This window comes from Crocodylus porosus, unplaced genomic scaffold (genome assembly GCF_001723895.1).
Source record: "Crocodylus porosus isolate Cpor-Errol unplaced genomic scaffold, CroPor_comp1, whole genome shotgun sequence".
In the NCBI taxonomy this organism is placed as follows: domain Eukaryota; kingdom Metazoa; phylum Chordata; order Crocodylia; family Crocodylidae; genus Crocodylus; species Crocodylus porosus.
In genome coordinates, this window is record NW_017728931.1 from 66094583 (window position 1) to 66113274 (window position 18692).

Below are 18692 nucleotides of genomic sequence, written 5' to 3' on the forward strand. Positions count from 1 at the left end.
GAGGGATGTGGACAACAGGGAGAGGGTCCAGAGGAGGGCCACTCGCATGTTCGGGGGCAGCAGGGCAGGCCTCATGAGGAGAGGCTACGGGACCTGAACCTGTTCAGCCTCCAAAAGAGAAGGCTGAGGGGGGATCTAGTGGTCTGTTACAAACATGTCAGGGGGGATCAGCAGGCACTGGGGAAGTCCCTGTTCCACCGAGCACTACCAGGAGTGACCAGGAATAACGGTCACAAGCTGGCAGAGGGTAGATTTAGGCTACATATCAGGAGATGCTACTTCATGGTCAGGGCGGCTAGGATCTGGAACCAGCTTCCAAGCAAAGTGGTGCTGGCTCCTACCCTGGAGGTCTTTAAGAGAAGGCTAGATGTACACCTTACTGGGGTCGTTTGACCTCAGTACTCTTTCCTGGCATGGCAGGGGGTCGGACTAGATGATCTACTCAGGTCCCTTCCGACCCTAGAAATTACAAAACTATGAAAATGAAGAGAAAAGGTCAATTTGGACAAAGATCTCTCTCACAGAAAACTCGGCATGGTAGATGCCATTTTGTCATTAAAAAAATAGACTGGAAAGAGATTGGACCATGAGATTATCAAGGCTGACCTCAAAGCCTGGCTAAAATATTTTCCATGTAAATATCAAATACAAAATTCTGCAACTTTGATAGCTAATTTTTTAAAATGTTTCTGTGCTTCACATTCTGTCAAATATAATGTTTTACTTCTAGAACAAATACTGTAAAAGAAGTTGGGTTTGATTAGGTTAGAATGGGAGCTAGCTTGTGGCTTATGGTCACCTTTATAAATATTCCACTTTGCATATTTTAGCATAGGATCAGACCTCAACTATATAATATACTATGAGCTCATTATCCCTCCCCTCCCGCAAACAAAATCTATAAGTAGTAATTTTGCTATAGAATGTAGGTAGAGAAAGTTGAATTTCTAAGAGAATTTTTACCCTATCTGGATTTAGGTTAGTAACATTACAGAAAAATACTTGCTTTTTAGGGCCAGATATACAGCTCAATGCAGTAATCAAAATTATATGAAAAATGCTTCTAGTAACATTTTAGAAAAATGGTTTGAAATGAGGATTGTATGCATATTTTATGGGTGCATTCAGACAAGCATGCATGTGCCTCTTGCAGCGTCTCAAACCCCTTTGAGACGCTGCAAGAGGCATGTGCGAGAACAAAAAAAAGTTCCCTGTGCTGCAAAAATAACTCTGGCTGAAAAAAGCAGGGCAGGGCATGGTCCTTGACCATGCCCAAGGCAATGGAGGCTCAGGTCCGCCACAGAGCTACTCTGGAAGCCAGTGAGAGCTCCTCTATGGTTGGCCCTTACCCTGGCGCTGAAGCATGCTGCTTGCCCAGGCACGGCAGGCAGTGTACCAGCTGCAGGGAGGTGGACCTGGGCTCCATGCTGGTAAATAGGGGGCTAGAGGAGGGAGTGGGGACCACAGGTGCTGGTCCCAGGCTCTAGCTCCCCCTGGCTGCAGATCTGGGAGGAGCCAGGCAGGGTTATTTTGCCCCACGTGGCACAACTTGCACTACGCCAAACTGCATGTCCAGGGACGCGCGTCAAGGCAAAAAGCCCTGGCTCAAATTTGCAGTGCTTCTATTTGAGCTGCTGCAAGTACACATGCCTGCATGTGTGGATGTGTCCTATATGCTGAAAACAATACATTACAGTATAAGAAATCAATGAAGTCTTAAAAAGAAGTACGTAATATCAGATGAGGTATGTGAATAATTATACTGTAGATATTCTACATGTTCCAGATAAGCCTACAGAGAAAATTATAACAGTAAATCCTCTCTTAACTATCTTCTCTTAAAGTAGGCTTTGCAAAAAAGATACCACAATTTGCTATTTTCTAAAGATGACAAATTAGAATTCATTAAGAAGCCAAATTGCTGCATGTTGTAAATGAAAAACTACATTACCTACTTGAAACTAGCCAACATACCAGATTCTTGCATTAATAGTGCAGAGTTGAACAAAGCCAGCTTATGCTTAGGATTCAATTCTAACGCTTGGTTGAAGTTCTTCAGAGCTTCTGTTGGATCTTTTAGCTCAATATAAACAATTGCCAAATTGTACCACAAGTCTGCATTAGTTTGGTCCAGTTCCAGAGCTCTCAGATATGCTTCTTTAGCTTTCAAAGGTTTATTCATTTTTAGTAGTAATTCACCCCTGTTGACAAAACAGATTAAACTTGTGTCAACATGTTATGGACACATTAAAAATGTTGGTAAGTTTGTTTTCTTAAATGTAGGGATCTTGGTGATGAACAGGATTTTGATGAAGGAAAATTTCAATCTGAGGACTTTAGAAGTCAGTAGAGCCTTTTGGAAGGTTGTTGCCCATTTGAACCACCTGCCAACTTCACAGCACAGTGAAAAAGTACACCAGGAACAAAGCAACAAGATATAATTATTCCAGTTATATAATTATTCCATTGCACATCCCTGGAGACAAACTTTATATAGCAAACGGTCATGACTTAGGATAAAAATGATGGGTAAATGACTACTCAGCTACCACCACTAACATTTTATCCTCTTCACTTAATGGGTGGCTGATACTTTTTATATTTCTAAACAGCTCACAACTTAGTCCACGATATTAGGTAAATAAACTGTCTATTAGTGCTTGGTAATGGCAAAAAGACTTTCGTATATTTTGAAGAATAAAACTTCAAAATTAACAGAAATACCTGCTAATGTAAGCCTGCTTGAAATCTGGCCTCATACTAATTGCTTGTCGATATAATTGATCTGCTTCTTCAAGGCGAGACTCATTTGTCCGAATCAAGTTTGCAAGGTTTATATAAACATTTAGATGATTAGGAGCAACTCGCGCTGCATACTTTTTACCTGGAATAATCTGGAAAAATATTATGAAATACGCCAAAAAATGAATTAATGGAAGTTCACTCAGAAGGATGACTATAATTATATGTATCAAATTAATTTTCAAATTTTATTAAAATCACCAAGGTAACCTGGTATATTCATAATAACTTACATTGCCACATCAACAATTGCTTTCACTGGAAACAAAATACATATCTGAAACCATAAGTCGTCAGAATAAATGCCAACCATCCTTCCCTCCCTTCCCGCAAAATACGAGTCATTTGACATACCAGGAATTTAACTGAAAAAAACAACATTCACACTGATTTACCCATCAGTTACAAACTGCAACACTAAATTTAAGTTAGAACTGAAAATTTTTTTTAAGCAGAAGAATACTCTAATAACATAACTAGATGATATCAAATACTTATCAAACAATAAAAAGCCCCAGGAAAAACTCTTCCTAACCTTTCATTAGGAACTGACCAAACCCCAAGACCAACACATGCACCAACTAGTCAACCATCCGTCAGAAAAAGCAATTAACTTTAGGTTTAAGATATCCATCCTAATGCTCATTTGGTTCCTAAAGGAGCTAGACAATGTTATTTAGAGTGACATTAACAGTGTGTCCTAGGATTTAAGTTGTATCAGATCCTCAATATCTTCCATGTTCATTCTTTATGCATGAACATTTTAACAACGTGTTTGTAGCTAGACATTGTGGTATCATTTAAAAAACAAACACAATACAAATAATATTCCCTAAACAGAATTTTGGGAAGTGGATGGGAAAGGGTAATGTGAAGCCGCTAATTTTTTTTAAAATGATATTTTTGAAAGTATGTATTTTAAAAAATATTAACAAAGGTTTTTCTATGTAAATACTCTCTTCAAACTTTGGAAACAAACAGTATTGCATTCTAGTGCAGGGTAACCAAAATAAAAATTACTAGAAACAATACATACAAAATGGAATATCCTATAAAATATAATTATAAAAATATAATTTTTTTCTCAAATCGGGTATGAAGCATCAATAATAAAGTAAAGATTTTAAACGATCCTAATTTTAACAAACAAGTGTAAACCTAATAAGATTTTAAATTAGACTGCAACGCTTAAGAGAAAAAAATTAAAAAACTTTCCTGAAATATTCAAAAATATTATAAGTCTTTATACTCACAATGAGGAAACAATAGCTATATTTCCTGTACTACAGTCAATCTAAAACAAGTCTGAAAAATTTATCCGGATGGTGAGTATTTTTAAAAAACCATTACTACTTACCTGTGGCATCAGTGATTTAGCAATCATGTATGATTCTTCAGCTTCTTTGGTTTTGTTTAAATTTTTATAAGTTCTTCCAACATTCATATGGGCACCAATATCATCTAAAAATAAAAAAAGAGAATGCACTTGACATTCCACTCATGTTTCATAACTTTTATAAATAAGAGTTTATAAAATGAATAGTGTTAAATATTCATGCCTTTTATCTGTCCTATACTTTGCACAGCATCTAGCACAGTGTTCTTCTGAACAACTAGGACTCTGAGATTATACGATAATTTGAGAGACAGATAAGCATCTGAGATGCCTCTTGGAAAACAGGTAAAATATTCTGGTTGTAATTGATCTAGTTGTACCCTACTTTCTTGCATACAACATGCACCCAAATACAACAGATACGTTTTTGAAAGATGGAGGTAAAAAAGAGAGGGTTTTTCCAGCTCTGGCTACACAGAGCTGGAAAAGATCCTAACTAATCTTTAGGTGATTTACCCTCCTCTTCATGCATAACTAAAGCTGAATCCCTAGATGCTGCTGAAGACTAGTCTCTATGGGTGCATTTATGATTCTGAAGAGAGTCTCTGGTGAACAGAGTCTGAGACAAAGAGACAAGGAAAATTAGCAGACAGCAACATTTCCCTAAGAAAGGCATGCTTGATTAGTGGAACATCAAGACCGTTAAAAAGGAGGAGCAATTATTAACACATGTTGAATGAAGAACAGTGACCCTTAGTCAACTGACTCTCAGCCATCTGAAGAATACCAGAGTTCCTGAACTGTAGAGCAGAAATTGAACCAGGGTGCCCTTCCAACCCTAGGCAGAAAATCAGCTTCCCTGCTTAATGCACACACCCCTATTTTAGGGGGAAAAGTACATGGTGTATCTGAGAAAATATGTTGCTAGAATGTGTCTTGTGACAGAATTATCACGTAAGTAGTAAGTATTTCTAGAGAGTTTCTGCAGACAGAGAAAGTCATTATGTACTGATCTTGACCCAAACAAATACCCTTTTGACTTGAAAGGTTTTTGAAATAGCAAGACAATGTAAACAGGCCTTCTTATATCTACTTCAAAGAAAAAGGCAGAGGAAATAATTAAATCCTTATATACTGTAGACTATTTCTGATTGGATTCCTTCCCAAAGTAGGAAAATGTTAACTTTAATAGCCAAAGAGACTGAATTTTTTTCTATTTAATAATTAAAATTTTTCAATACCATTTATCTTGATTTTGTTTGGGATAAAATCTTCACAGTAATTGTGTCAGAAACAAAATAGTGTATAAGCAAAGAGTCAAGATTATGTTTTTAAGAATATACAAAATTATACCTCTATATCAAGACAAGCTGGAGATAACCTTAATTTTATCTTTGTAAGACTGAAATAAAAAGCAATGGACAAAATACATATGCAGTACTGTGGGAACATTATTTATCCATAAGCAGTCAGTGGATCTTGACGGGTGTTTTTTCAAATGTATTATTAAAGCTGGATCTTGGCTAAACCATCACATTGTCAAGAACTGAATGTTGCAACATGAGACACTAAGGTTCCTAGTTTTCTACTGATTAAATATTACATGCATACCCATGATTTTGAACGTTAGGGTCACCCAACTTCGGCAATGACCCCAGCGCTCACACATCTTACAGACCAAATACCATGGGGACACTGCCTCCAGGATTTCCCTCTGCCCACCGTGTGGTCCAAACCAGCAGTACATAGCCCCCTGACTGTTTCATTGATAGCATACATGCATACAGACCCCTGGACCCTCCCCTGCTGCATGACAGCAAGAGAGGACACTGCTAGGAGCCATGGACCACAGAGTCCACAGGTCATCAGTTGGACAGCCCTGCACGAGTTCTTTCCAGCAGATCAGTTCTAGTTGTAGTGACAGAACAACAATTTGGCTTACAAACTTTAATGTTTTGCTATGGCCTTTCTGTGACAGACTTATGAAATAATAAGTTATAAATATTTCTAGAAAGTTTATACAGATAGAGAAGGTTGTTATGTATTGGATTTTCAACCGAACAAAAACCCTTTTGACTCAAAGGTTTTTGAACTGGCAAGACAAAACCTAGAGGTCTCTTATATTTACTTCATAGAACAACGCGGAGAAACTGATCCAATAAATCCTCATATACTGTAGGTGAAAAGTGATTTGGCCACAGTAAAATGATTTGTCCACCTCATTGAACACACAAAGCCACCCTTTATAGTTACCTAAACTATATTTCAAAGCAGTAAGGAATTCCTATTAGAGAATGCTGATCTCTTTTTCTGATGCAGATGAATTTTATACAATTATCTGAAGTTCCTATCTCATGTTCTTATTGACAAAAGGAATTCAAGCTGCAATACTTTTTGTGATTCTATAATTTAGAGAAACAGCAATTGGGTTAATTCATAACTGAGTAACAACAAGATGAAATATCAAGGTAAATTGATTCTTTCCAGAACTTTTGTAAGTTGTATCAATAGTTAAGGTTTGATTTTGACACTATAAAAAACAAATCAACTGATTATTAAAAACAGAAAGAAAACATGCAGCTGAGAAGCTAACTTATCATAAGCTTTTTGGAAGTAATTTCTCTTTCAACACAGCAAAGTACAAAGCTATAATCAAATGGCTGGGTGACACCGAGTGAACTGTAGCTAAAGTTGGAGTGGTTGTACTACACTTGTATTGCTTAAGAAACCTAATCATGATAGCAATAAAATTGTTTCTCCTTAAATTCCTTACAGAAGAATAATTTTACCATACTACAGGTAAGACTAAGTAAGCCTACCAAATATAGTATAAACTACAGCATACAGACATGAACTTTCTTTTGGGAAGGCAGAATGAAGAAGAGAAAAAAAGATCAGGGTCAGGACAAGGAGAAAAGCAGCAGTGTCTTACCTGCCATGATATGAGCTCACCCCGAGGCATACCTAGCAGTGAACTGAAGGCTCTGGACATGCAGATGGGGTGGGGAGCATCCCCTTGTCAGCCTTACTCCCTACCAGCTAAAAGGTTAACCCTCTCTCAGCTGCTACTTAATGGTATATAACAACTATAAAAAAGCTTAATTCAGCAGCAGCTGTGAGAAGGTTTGTTGTTGGCTGAGCAGACCTCTCTCCGCAGCAGCATGAGGGGGACTGCCATTCTGATGGCCTCCTTAGAAGCTGGGACTTTGAAACAAACTGCTCTTAATTTCTGCCATTTAAGACCCATACCCCAATTTTTGATTGTTAATTTTATGGAAAAAGGTGCGTGTGATATACAAATAAATACAGGATTCAGTTACAGTCAACAATTACTGCCAAAGTTATTTCTGAAAACACTATTAAAAAAAAAATTCAGAATATGAGAACCCGTCAATAATTTCTACCTGGTTGCACGTGTGTGGCTTGAATGAAGAATCTTAATGCTCTTTCAAAATTCTTTTCATTTTCCAATGCATGACCCACATTATTCCACAGTTTGGCATTGTTTTTATTTACCTAAATATGGAAAGCATATAAACATGCAGGATATTAAAACTCTGCTTATTTAACACAATGTGCTTTTAACTACTTTATATACATTCAAAGCTGCACAGAACATAATTTTGTATGTTAATAAAATTAATCAAGCTACTGTGTAAAAGATGCGTCATGTCCCAGACTGGCAGGATTACAAAAATTCAACTTGTTAGTCAGAATCTATACCAGACTTGCCAAATTCCACCTCTATAGAAAACTAATCTACATTACAATTATTAAAGAAAAAGGTCCATCTTACAGTAAGCAAAACTAACCTACCACACATCACTGAATTTCAAAATGGTGTGTAAGCTTATTTCAGGACCGTACATTCTTGAAACCTAGGTCAGCAACTGAATAAATGTAACTGTAGGTTCCTAAAAAAATGAGTACTTACCCTATATGCCTTATTCAAATATTTGATTTATTCAAATATTTGATTTATCTTGTGCAAAAACAAATCAAGGAAAAGCCTCAACATCTTTTTTTCCCCCTTCGTTCGCACATTATTTCCAATGCAAGATTACGTATTTGTTTCTAAACATTCAAAGAATCAATTATGTGCAAATAGAATGATGGTGGAAATGTAACTTCTAAAAAAAAATTACCTTTTTTCCCTATTATCAGGCTCTGACTCTTGGAATTTTGAAAAGACTAACTAAAATTCGCAATTATGTATTTACCCCAAGCCACCTTGAAACTTAATACTCTACCTTTAACGCGGACATAAACAATGTGTACTCTGATTCCCAATCCCAATTCCTGTGCAGTGTTTTTAAGGCATGAGTGAACAGCACCACAGACAGACAAATCCAGGACAGCTTTCTTAGCATGCTATTAAAAAAATAAAAATAAAAAGTACATTTAAAAAAAAAAAAATCACTGAATGAATAGTACATGGTATCAATATATTAAGTTGCATATTTTATCTTCTTCTAAAGCATAGATTAAAGCTGTTACTCATCAGTTCATTTATAGAAAAATCTCTACTATATTGATGTTGCAACTTCAGCTAAAAACTAGAAAATAATTAAAACTCCAAACTTCAAAAAACCCAAATATTTAGCCACAAAATTATTGGCATCTGTTATAGCACTTGTAGCATTACATAAACCATTAGATTAATAGAATGGAATTAAAAAGGTTTTATATAATAAAATGTGGGAATCTACACAAATGGTAAGTTCTCAGAGCCAGTTCAGAGCAGCCCCACGGTGGCAGGCTGACTTCCTGGACTCCCTGCCAGCCAGGGCTGCTCTGGCCCAGCTTAATGTGCTATAGTCCTAGGTGCATGTGAAGATGCAACACCTAGAAGCAATAAACCCTGGCATCATATGCACTGGTTTACTACTTCGCATTAACTTCATATGCAGATACACCCTAAAAAATGTATATTAATGCTAAGGAAAAACAAAATTATACATTTTGGTTTCCTTGATAAAAACGCATGTGACAAATGATTAGGGTTAGAGAATTGAACTTAATAGTAGTACTAACTTACAATATACAGTAAACGCTCTGTTACCTGGCATCCCCCATTCCTGGGGGATGCCGGATAACAAAATATGCCAGTTAACTGAGCGGCCCCAGCCGCTGCTTCTCTCGCCATGTCTGGGGTGTCCCTTTCTCCTCTGGAAGGTGGGCCCCACACAGCCCAGTGCAGCCTGTTATGCCCCTGGGCTGTGGGGGCTCGGCAGCGCAGGCTGCTTTGCCCCCAGCCGTGGGAGCTCGGAGAAACTGGAAGTGCCACAGTGGGCACTTCCGGTTTCACTCTGTTACATGCTGGCATGCTGGTAGTAAAGCATGCTGGCTTGCAAGATGCTGGATAGCGTAGCTTTTACTGTATAACTTTTGATTCCAACAGAAAATATTTGGTGCAAGCTTGGTATTTCAAAGAGCACATTTAAACAACAAAAACATCACCACCACCAAAAGTCATACTTTTTGTGGGGGGGCAGGAGGGAATCACATTTTGTTAGTCATAGGTGGAGAAAAGGAAAAGCTTTAAGAAGATGCTCAGTCACGAAGTCTTAGACTGAACTGGAATCCCCACTTAGGTTAGGAGTGAAAGAAATACTGTACAGTAAACTATGCATGGGAACAACTTCAGAATACAGTCAAGCCTCTTCCCATAAATTGAAATAAGCTCCAAATTTGCTTTTCCTCTAATATTTTACAGAAACAAGTCAAACCCTTTTAAACTGCACAAGTTAAACCCTTAAACCCCACAATTTTGGACTAGGAGAGGAAGACAAAGGATCATATTTTCCTTCCTAATATTTGATTCAGTTCCCAAATTCAGCCTCACACAATAATAAAAGTATGCTTATTGATCAAAAAAATCTCACTGAGACGTGGTGAGTCACTGTGAATCACATGCATTAAGAAGTAATTATAAACACCTTAAAGCAACACACTGAATTATAAACGGCTTAATGCAACACACTAAAGATAAAAGGTGATGAATAAGTTATAATAACTTCAAATGTTCATGTGCAAGTATGTTGGTGCTCATTCCAAATTCATTTAAATCTGAAGTAGGAAGTAGTGAGCTGGGATTAAGTAAATTAAGCTTTATCTTCACATTCTTTTAAAAGACACCAGGATGAAGCTTAAAAAAAAATTTGAAAAGTATCTCATCTGTGATAATCGTATGGAAAATATTTTCATCCTGAAAATAAAACAGCAAAACAAGCTTCTAGATTATCTTCTAGTTTTAGTTCTAGAAACTATTTAGAACAGAATTAATTTCATATATCCCCTGTAATTCCTTAATCTAATAAGCAAATTTCATGATCTCAGTGGTTCCTTTGACTGGAGAAGTTTCTTATGTTCTCTCTACATGTGCAAGTAAAAAAGTGTGGTCGGATCTAATGTGTGGTTCACACAGTCATGCCTCCTGCTTTGCCATATGTGCCTAGCAGGAAGTGCAACTGTGGGATTGTGCATTTGGTCTAATTATACCTTAATGCTGGGGTAGAGGGAGCCAAATACCAGTCTCTTCCTGCTCCGGCGAGAAGTAGGTACCCATGGCTGGGAGCCAGCTTTGCCGAGGGAGATCCCAGTTGTGGGGGCCGCACACAGCCAGGATCCAGAGCCCTATGAGCTGGGGGACTCTCAGTCCCACTGTGGGTGAAGTGCAGTCAGAACCAAGAGCCCCATGTGGGCCTAGGGGTTTTACATACCCTTGGGCAGCTGTGGTCCCCAGCTCCAAACCCAAGGGCTTGGGAGTTGCACTTGTATAGCTGGAAGCGCCCCCCCCACCCCATCAGCTGACTAGCCACAGAGGAGACCCTGCTATATAAGCAAACTAAAGCTCGATAGCAACCAGCTATATAGTTAGTACATATTTTTGATGTCTAACTTCTTAGCTGGTTGAAGCTTTTTCTTGTGTAATTATTACTTTGCAGGTATAGCTAGTTTCAAGGTAATTGCACAATTAACCAGTTAACTGAGCTGATACCTGTTATGGGTACGGAGGCCTTGGTTCCTAAACAAAGCAAAAACAAAGCATCAAAAGATGCTTACAAAATTACAGATATTTATTATTACATACAAACTGCATATTAAGCATAGGAAGTGAGTTGTGTAACTTAATTTTATGCTTAGAGCAAAAACAAATTTTCTGGAATTCTCTGACATCAACACAAAGAACAAAGCATGGCAATTTTTTTAAAATTTGGCTGATGTAAAACACATCCACGTGTTAAACAGGGAAAAGGCGTAACTTACAGTTCAGCACCAACTGATGTTTAAGGTGGCAATAAGAATCTAAGAAATGCAATCTTAATCAACTGAAGCTAGTCTTAAATCTTCCTTAACTCACACTTTAAGGACCAGAGAAAAACTAGCTTCATTTGGGTCACTAGGGTCACAAAACAAAGAAATCTCTCAAATGTTCCGCTGTTTCCCTAGGTCATACAAGTTAAATCCATAAACGCTTATACTGGGAACAAGAAAAATAACTAAGACTGTGGTTCACTGTGTGACCAAAAATAAGGCAGCAGAGCAAAGAAACTTAGCAAGAAAGCTTTCACCTTGTATTCTTCCCCCCCCCCAGTTTGTTCTCCTAACTTTTTATACTAATAAAGTTCTTGTTCATTCAGGTTACCTGAACAGTTCCATTTCATAAAGTTACTGATGTGCAGGTGGGAAGAAGGGTTAATTTGGCAGGTGGGACTCTGTTAATTAAAACCAGGCAGCAGATTCCCTTCTGTGAGCAACATAAATACGCCACATTTTTAAAGAAATGACACTGAAGATGCAGAACAATAGTCTGGAGTGGACATTTGCTTATACCATCAAAGTACCACACAGTGCACTCCCTACTCAAAAGCTGTAACACACTAAGGCAGTTAAAAACTTGGGAAAACTATTGGGGTAACGTGCAATTAACTTTATTTCATAATACATATTTATGCAGCACTTTACATCAAAATTAGCTAGTTATGCTACGTTTCATAAGTTCTAAACCTCAAATTTTCACATACCTTTTACTTGACAGTCTCTTCCACCCATGCGCTACTAAAATGCAGAATCCCATGCTAGGAACATACAGTACTCGTTCTGCTACTACAAATCCAACAGGAAAGAAAAGGTTTGATGCAGGAATGAATGGCAACACTATTAAGCAGAGTGCCTAGACAGAAAAAGAAGAGACATCTTAATAACCAAGACTACATAGTTACTAATTGCAACTGCCCACTAAACTGTCAGATAAATTTGAAATACCTCATTAAAAAGTATAGCTACTATATCTCAAATTAATATTTTGACACCACAAATGTAGTGCTCATGTAGGAAGAATTTTTTTAATTTACAAATTGAATTCATTACTTAATAAACTTATCAAGGATGCTTATTTATCTGAATGCCTACACAATTAATGAGGAAAACCTGGCCAAACATTAATATTATTGAACCTCAGTTTACTACATATAATATGAAATACTAATAAATAGTTTCATATAGGATTTTGGTATTCATAATTCTATTACTGTAAAAAGATTAGTAAAATATATACACTGGATGCACAGGGGTATAGGTCCTATGAAAGGAAAAGGGGGGGGGCGCTACAATTGCATCAAGCTCTTAAATTGCCCTCTTCCCCCAATTATGAGAATTTTCTCATTAAACATTAAAATATATCAAGTAAAATAATTGCATGTAACATGCATAAATAAAGTAGAGGTACAATCCCTAGAAACGTATGTAAAACTTATGAATTCAGTTAATTGACAAGCAGAGAGATGGTAAATACGAAACTAAGAAGTACACGTACTAAATATAAGCAAAGACAGCACTGTCAGCCACATTATGACATGAAGGAATACAGTAAAGCAACTAGGTAGATACAATTCAACAATTTTTTTTTTTAAACTTGCAACTTAATGGTGATTTTCTTGTCTGCTGCAAAGAAGCCAGGGATGTCACTGCAACTGACTGATCTGACAAGATCACTTTTAAATGCAAGAATTCCTAGATCCTTAACTCTTGATTGACACTTGGTACACAGTGGTGACTCCCAAGACCTCTGAGTACACTAAATGATCTATTTGCCTTAGACACAGAGGCCGGTACGTAGCAAAATATACAAAGTACAACAATCAGATTCGGGAAGTTTCTGCAGAAAAGTTTCATACAGTCTTCTCAATAAATGGTATCATTATTTTGGGACCAATATTCTTTGTGTAAATGTATTTAAGAAATATTAATTTACCTTCCTTCTCACCAGCAAGAACATCACTAGAATAGAAATTCAGAACATCACTAAGATCAACACCATTCTTGACAAGGAAGATTCATAAAAGTTAAAAATTTTGGCAGATACACCTGAATGCAGCAAATTGGAAGAGTCAACGATGGAGAAGAAAATGTTCCAAAGTTAGCCCTTTACCGCCTCAGGCATGTCTTGTTCATCTGCATCTGTGTTTAAAAGGAATGTGTTGCCCTTGGAACATGTGACAAAATTGCAGCAATATGCTCACATTCATCATGAATTTGATTCCTTCTCTCTTACAATTGGGTCATTTTAATAAGAAACCCTCCAGGCTGTCTTCCTCAACATCAAATATGGCATTTGTTGGAATGTTATATTGTGTTCATGAAAAGGAATTCAAATTTTCAACCAAACTGAGGGAAACAGAATGTTTAAATTTTGGCATGTATTTTACTAGTCCAGCAGTATCACTTTTGGTTTGGTAGTCCAGTTGAATTCACATGACTTGGTCAATGCCACTTGGAACCTTTCAGGTTCTTCGCAAAAGGATGGACACAAACAATACACTAAGTACAGTAAAAGCTCTGTTATTTGGCATGATGCCGGACAACAAAATATGCCGGTTAATAGAGCGTCCTGGGCCACCATTTCTGGGGTGTCGCTCTGCCCTTCCCAGAGCATCACCGCCCTTCGCGCGGGCCCTGTGGGACAGGGAAACGGGCCCCGCACAGCCTGTTATGACAGTGGGCTGTGGGGGCTTGGCATCTATAGATGCTTCTCAAGCAAATCCTGGGATGTCATTCTCCCGTTGTACTCGGCCTTGGTGTCGAGCTGGAGTAATGTGTCCAGTTTTGGGCTCCATAATTCAAAAAGGATGTAGAGAAAGTTAAGAGAGTGCAAAGGAGAGCCACGTGCATGATCAGAGGTCAGGAAAACAGACCTTATGATGAGAGGCTGAGAGCCATGGGACTCTTCAGCTTAGAAAAGCACAGGCTCAGGGGTGATCTGGTGGCCACCTGTAAGTTTATCAGGGGTGCTCATCAGGATCTGGGGGAACGGTGTTCACCGGAGCGCCCCAAAAGATAACAAGATCAAATGGTCACAAACTCTGCTGCGACCGATTCAGGCTAGACATAAGGAAGAACTTCTTTACCGTCTGAGCCCCCAAGGTTTGGAATAGACTGCCACCAGAGGTGGTTCACACACCTACTTTGAACACCTTCAAGACACATTTTGAAATAGGATGCAATTCAACAAAGATAAATGTAAGGTACCCCACCCAGGAAGGAGGAATCCCCAGCACACCTACAGGTTGAGGGATGACCTCCTCAGCAGCTCAGAGGGATCTTGGAGTCATAGTTGGCTCCAAGATGAACATGAACTGGCAATGTAACAAGGCCAGTCGCACCTTGCTGTGCATTAGCAGATGCATGACTAGCATATCGATGGAGGTGCCCTTTATGTGGCACTAGTCAGGCTGCAGTTGGAATATTGTGCCCAGTTTTGGGCACCGCACATCAAGAGGGACATGGAGAATCTGGAGAGGGTCCAGGAGGGCCACTCGCACGATTAGTGGCCTCCGTGAAAGATCCTACAAGGGGAGGTTGAGGGATCTGGATCTCTTCAGGCTTCACAAGAGATGTCTGAGGGGAGACCTTGTAGCCGCCTATAACTTTATCAAGGGAGGACAACAGGGAATTGGAGATGCACTATTTAACAGAGTACCCCTAGGAGCAGATAGGAATAATGGGTGCAAACTAGTGGAGAGTAGCTTCAAGTTAGACATTAGGAAGAAATAATTTACAGTAAGGGTGGCCAGAATCTGGCATGGGCTTCCAAGAGAGGTGGTACTATCACCTAACTTGGAGGTCTTCAACAGGAGGCTAGACAGTTACTTGGCTGTGGTCATCTGACCACAGTCCTCTTTCCTGCCAGGGGAAGGGGTTCAGACACGATGATCCTTTGTGGTCCTTTTTGACTCTACAATCTATGAATCTTGGTAAAGTCTCTTAAATGCCTGTGTATACACAGATACCCACACCCATCCCACCGTATTTACCTGAATTCAAGATGTGGTTTCCCAAATCCAAACAACAAAATAAAAAATAAAGTCATGTCTCAGATTTGAGTACTGACCTGGGACAGGTAGCAGCTCACCTCTAGGTTTGGCCCTGTGCTTGGACTCAAATCCAGAGTTACTTGCCCCAAGCCAGGGTGGTTCACGTGGTGGGGGAGAGAGGGATTATGGTGGGATGCATGGATGATCACTAGTGCAGGCCCTGGAAGTGACAACCACAGAATCAACAGGTCAGGTAACAGAAAGGAACTCACTCCTACCCCAGTCCAAGGACAGGACTCTAAGAGGACAGGAAAGCCTAGGGCTTCTGATGGCAGACTTGGCTGTCTGTATACAAATGCGAGGAACGTGGGGAATAAACAGGAGGAACTGGTCCTTCTGCTAAGCAAAAATGAATATGATCTCATAGAGGTAACATAGACCTGTTGGGACTCCTCCTGTGACTGGACCACAGGTATTGTTGGTTATACCTTGTACAGGAGGGATCATGTTGCAAGGAAGGGCAGGGTTGTAGCTCTCTCTCTGAAGGAGCAGTACATTTCCCTACAAGAGGAGATTGGCACCCACGGAGGGTGACTTGAGACCCTGTGGGTTAGAAACGGGAGAATGTGGTGAAAGGGATATAACCCTAGAAGTATATTACAGACCTCCTAACCAGGAGAAAGAGCTTGACCACAAATTCACTAGGGAACTGGCAGAGGCTGCACACTCATGAAGTATGGTTGTCATGGGTGACTCCAATCACCTTGACATCTCATGGGAAAAGCATTAGCCAAATCTGATCAGTTGCGAAGCTGCTTCACTTGTATTGATGAGCTCTGTTTGACTCAAGAGGTCTATTGGCTGACAAGAGGTAAGGCACTTCTGGGTCTGGTACTGGCCAAAGGGGATGTGTGGTTAGTGACCTGAGGATCAAAGGGAAGCTTGGTGACAGTGACCATAAGTTGATCACTTTCTCGATCCATCACAAACCTGGCAAATCAGTCAGAAAAGCAGAAATCCTTGACTTTAGGGAAGCTAAATTTCACAAGCTCAGGAAGTTGGTTGTTCAGCCCCTAAGAGATCATGATCTTACAGAGAGGGGAGTCCAATATGAGTGGCTGCTCCTTACGGACGTGATCCTAAAAGCACAAGGGAAGTTCATTCCAGCCCATAGGAAAGATAGCAAAAGGGCTGAGAGACCCCCTTGGCTCAGCAGGGCAACTCATGGACCTCCTGAATCTGGAAAGAGAAAATTATAGGGGATGGAAGTGGGGAACCACCACTAAGGAGGATTATGCAGCAGTGACCCACACCCATAGGGAGCGGAGCAGAAAAGCCAAGGCTGAAACCAAACTCAAACTGGCTACGGGAATCAAGGACAGCAAAAGGTCCTTCTTCAAATAGATTGGAAGTTGGAACAAAAAAAACCAAGGGCAACATTGGACCCTTGCTAAGCCAAAAATGGGGCAGCTGACAACTGACACCCAGGAAAAAGCTAATCTCCTCAACAATTACTTTGCGTTGCTTTTCCACCAGCCCAAGGGGATTGCTCTGCCTGACAGGATGCAGGAATACCAGGGTAAGGATGATCATACGCCTATAACTGGCAAAGATATTGTGAGGGAACAGCTCGAGAGGCTGGATGTCTGCAAGTCAGCTGGCCCAGATGGAACGCACTCAACAGTGCTAAAAGAGTTGGTTGACATCACAGCACAACCAATGGCAAGGATATTTGAGAACTCATGGTGCTTGAGAAAGGTTCCTGAAGATTGAAAGAGGGCCAAATGTAGTGCCTATCTTCAAGAAAGGAAGGAAGGAAGATGCAGGGAATTACAGGCCAATCAGTTTGACCTCAATCCCTGGAAAGCTCTTGGAGGGTGAGGGGTGGAAATCAAAGAAACCATCAACAGCATGCTAACAGAAGACAATGTTCTAAGAGATAGTCAACATGGCTCTGCTGCAGGTAGGTCTTGCCTGACCAACATCATTTCCTTCTATGACCAGGTAATACATCACCTGGACGAAGGAGAAGAGGTTGATGTCATATATTTAGATTTCAGAAAAGCCTTTAACTTCATCTCCCACAATGTCCTCATGGTAAAATTGGGGAACTGCAGCCTTGACAAATTTATGGTCTGATGGCTGGGGAACTGGCTCCGCAGTTGGACCCAGAGTGACAGCCGATGAAACAGAGTCAACATGGCACATGGCTCAGTACTCAGACCAGTACTCTTTAATATATTCATAAATGATCCAGACTGAGGTGTCAGAAGCAGACTGCCTAAGTTCATGGACGACACCAAATTATGGGCAAGTGTGGTCACACTAGAGGACAGGCTGGCAATTCAGGCTGACCTGGACAGGCGTTGGCAGATCAAAACTTGAGGACATTCAACAGAGAAATACAATGTGCTCTTCCTTGGGAGAAAAAAACTGACATCATACTTATAGGCTTAGCAGTTCTATACTCACTAACACCATGACCAAAAGAGACTCGGGGATGAACATGAGCTACCAATGAGATGCTGCAGCTGGCAAATCAAACAAAAATCTGGCTTGTATCTACTGATGCATCTCATGCAAGACCCAAGAAGTCATCCTCTTGCTTTACTTGGCCTTGGTGAGGCCGCAGCTGGAGTACTGCATCCAATTCTGAGCTGCACACTTTAGAAGGAATGTGGAAAAGCTTGAGAGTCCAGGAGGAGAGCCACACGCATGATTACAGGTCAAGAGAGCAGGCCTTATGAGGAGACGCCGAGAAGCATGGGATCGTTCAGCCCGGAGAAGGGAAGGTTCAGGGATGACTTGGTGGCAGCCTATAAGTATATAAGGGGTGCGCATTAGGAACTGACAGAACATCTGTTCACTAGGGCACTCCAAGGGAAGATATAATGGCCCAAACTACTAGGAGACCATTTTCATAGTTTCATAGTTTCTAGGGTCGGAATGGACCTGAGCAGATCATCTAGTCCGACCCCCTGCCATGGCAGGAAAGAATACTGGGGTCAAACGACCCCAGTGAGATGTTCATCTTACCTCCTCTTAAAAACCCCCAGGGTAGGAGCCTGCACCACCTCACTTGGAGGTTGGTTCCAGACCCTAGCCACCCTGACTGTGAAGTAGCGCCTCCTGATATCTAACCTAAAACTACCCTCTGCCAGCTCGTGACCATTATTCCTGGTCACTCCTGGCAGTGCTCGGGGGAACAGTGACTCCCCCAATGCCTGCTGATCCCCCCT

The 18692-nt window shown here is 40.1% G+C and overlaps 1 protein-coding gene across 4 annotated transcripts in view; it reads right to left on the reverse strand.

Moving 5' to 3' along the window:
- TMTC3 (transmembrane and tetratricopeptide repeat containing 3) overlaps positions 1 to 18692 on the reverse strand; it is a 59890-nt gene that overhangs the window by 2801 nt on the left and 38397 nt on the right. For 3 of the 4 annotated variants that reach the window (XM_019545269.1, XM_019545267.1, XM_019545268.1), the window contains exons 10-15: positions 12166 to 12314; positions 8389 to 8509; positions 7543 to 7654; positions 4160 to 4263; positions 2725 to 2894; positions 1975 to 2201 (exon numbers count right to left, since the gene is read on the reverse strand). In XM_019545269.1, the coding sequence (XP_019400814.1) occupies positions 1975 to 2201; positions 2725 to 2894; positions 4160 to 4263; positions 7543 to 7654; positions 8389 to 8509; positions 12166 to 12314 (883 nt within the window). Of the gene's footprint in view, positions 1 to 1955; positions 2202 to 2724; positions 2895 to 4159; positions 4264 to 7542; positions 7655 to 8388; positions 8510 to 12165; positions 12315 to 18692 lie in introns of all 4 variants that reach the window. The other variant, XM_019545270.1, reaches the window with a different exon arrangement.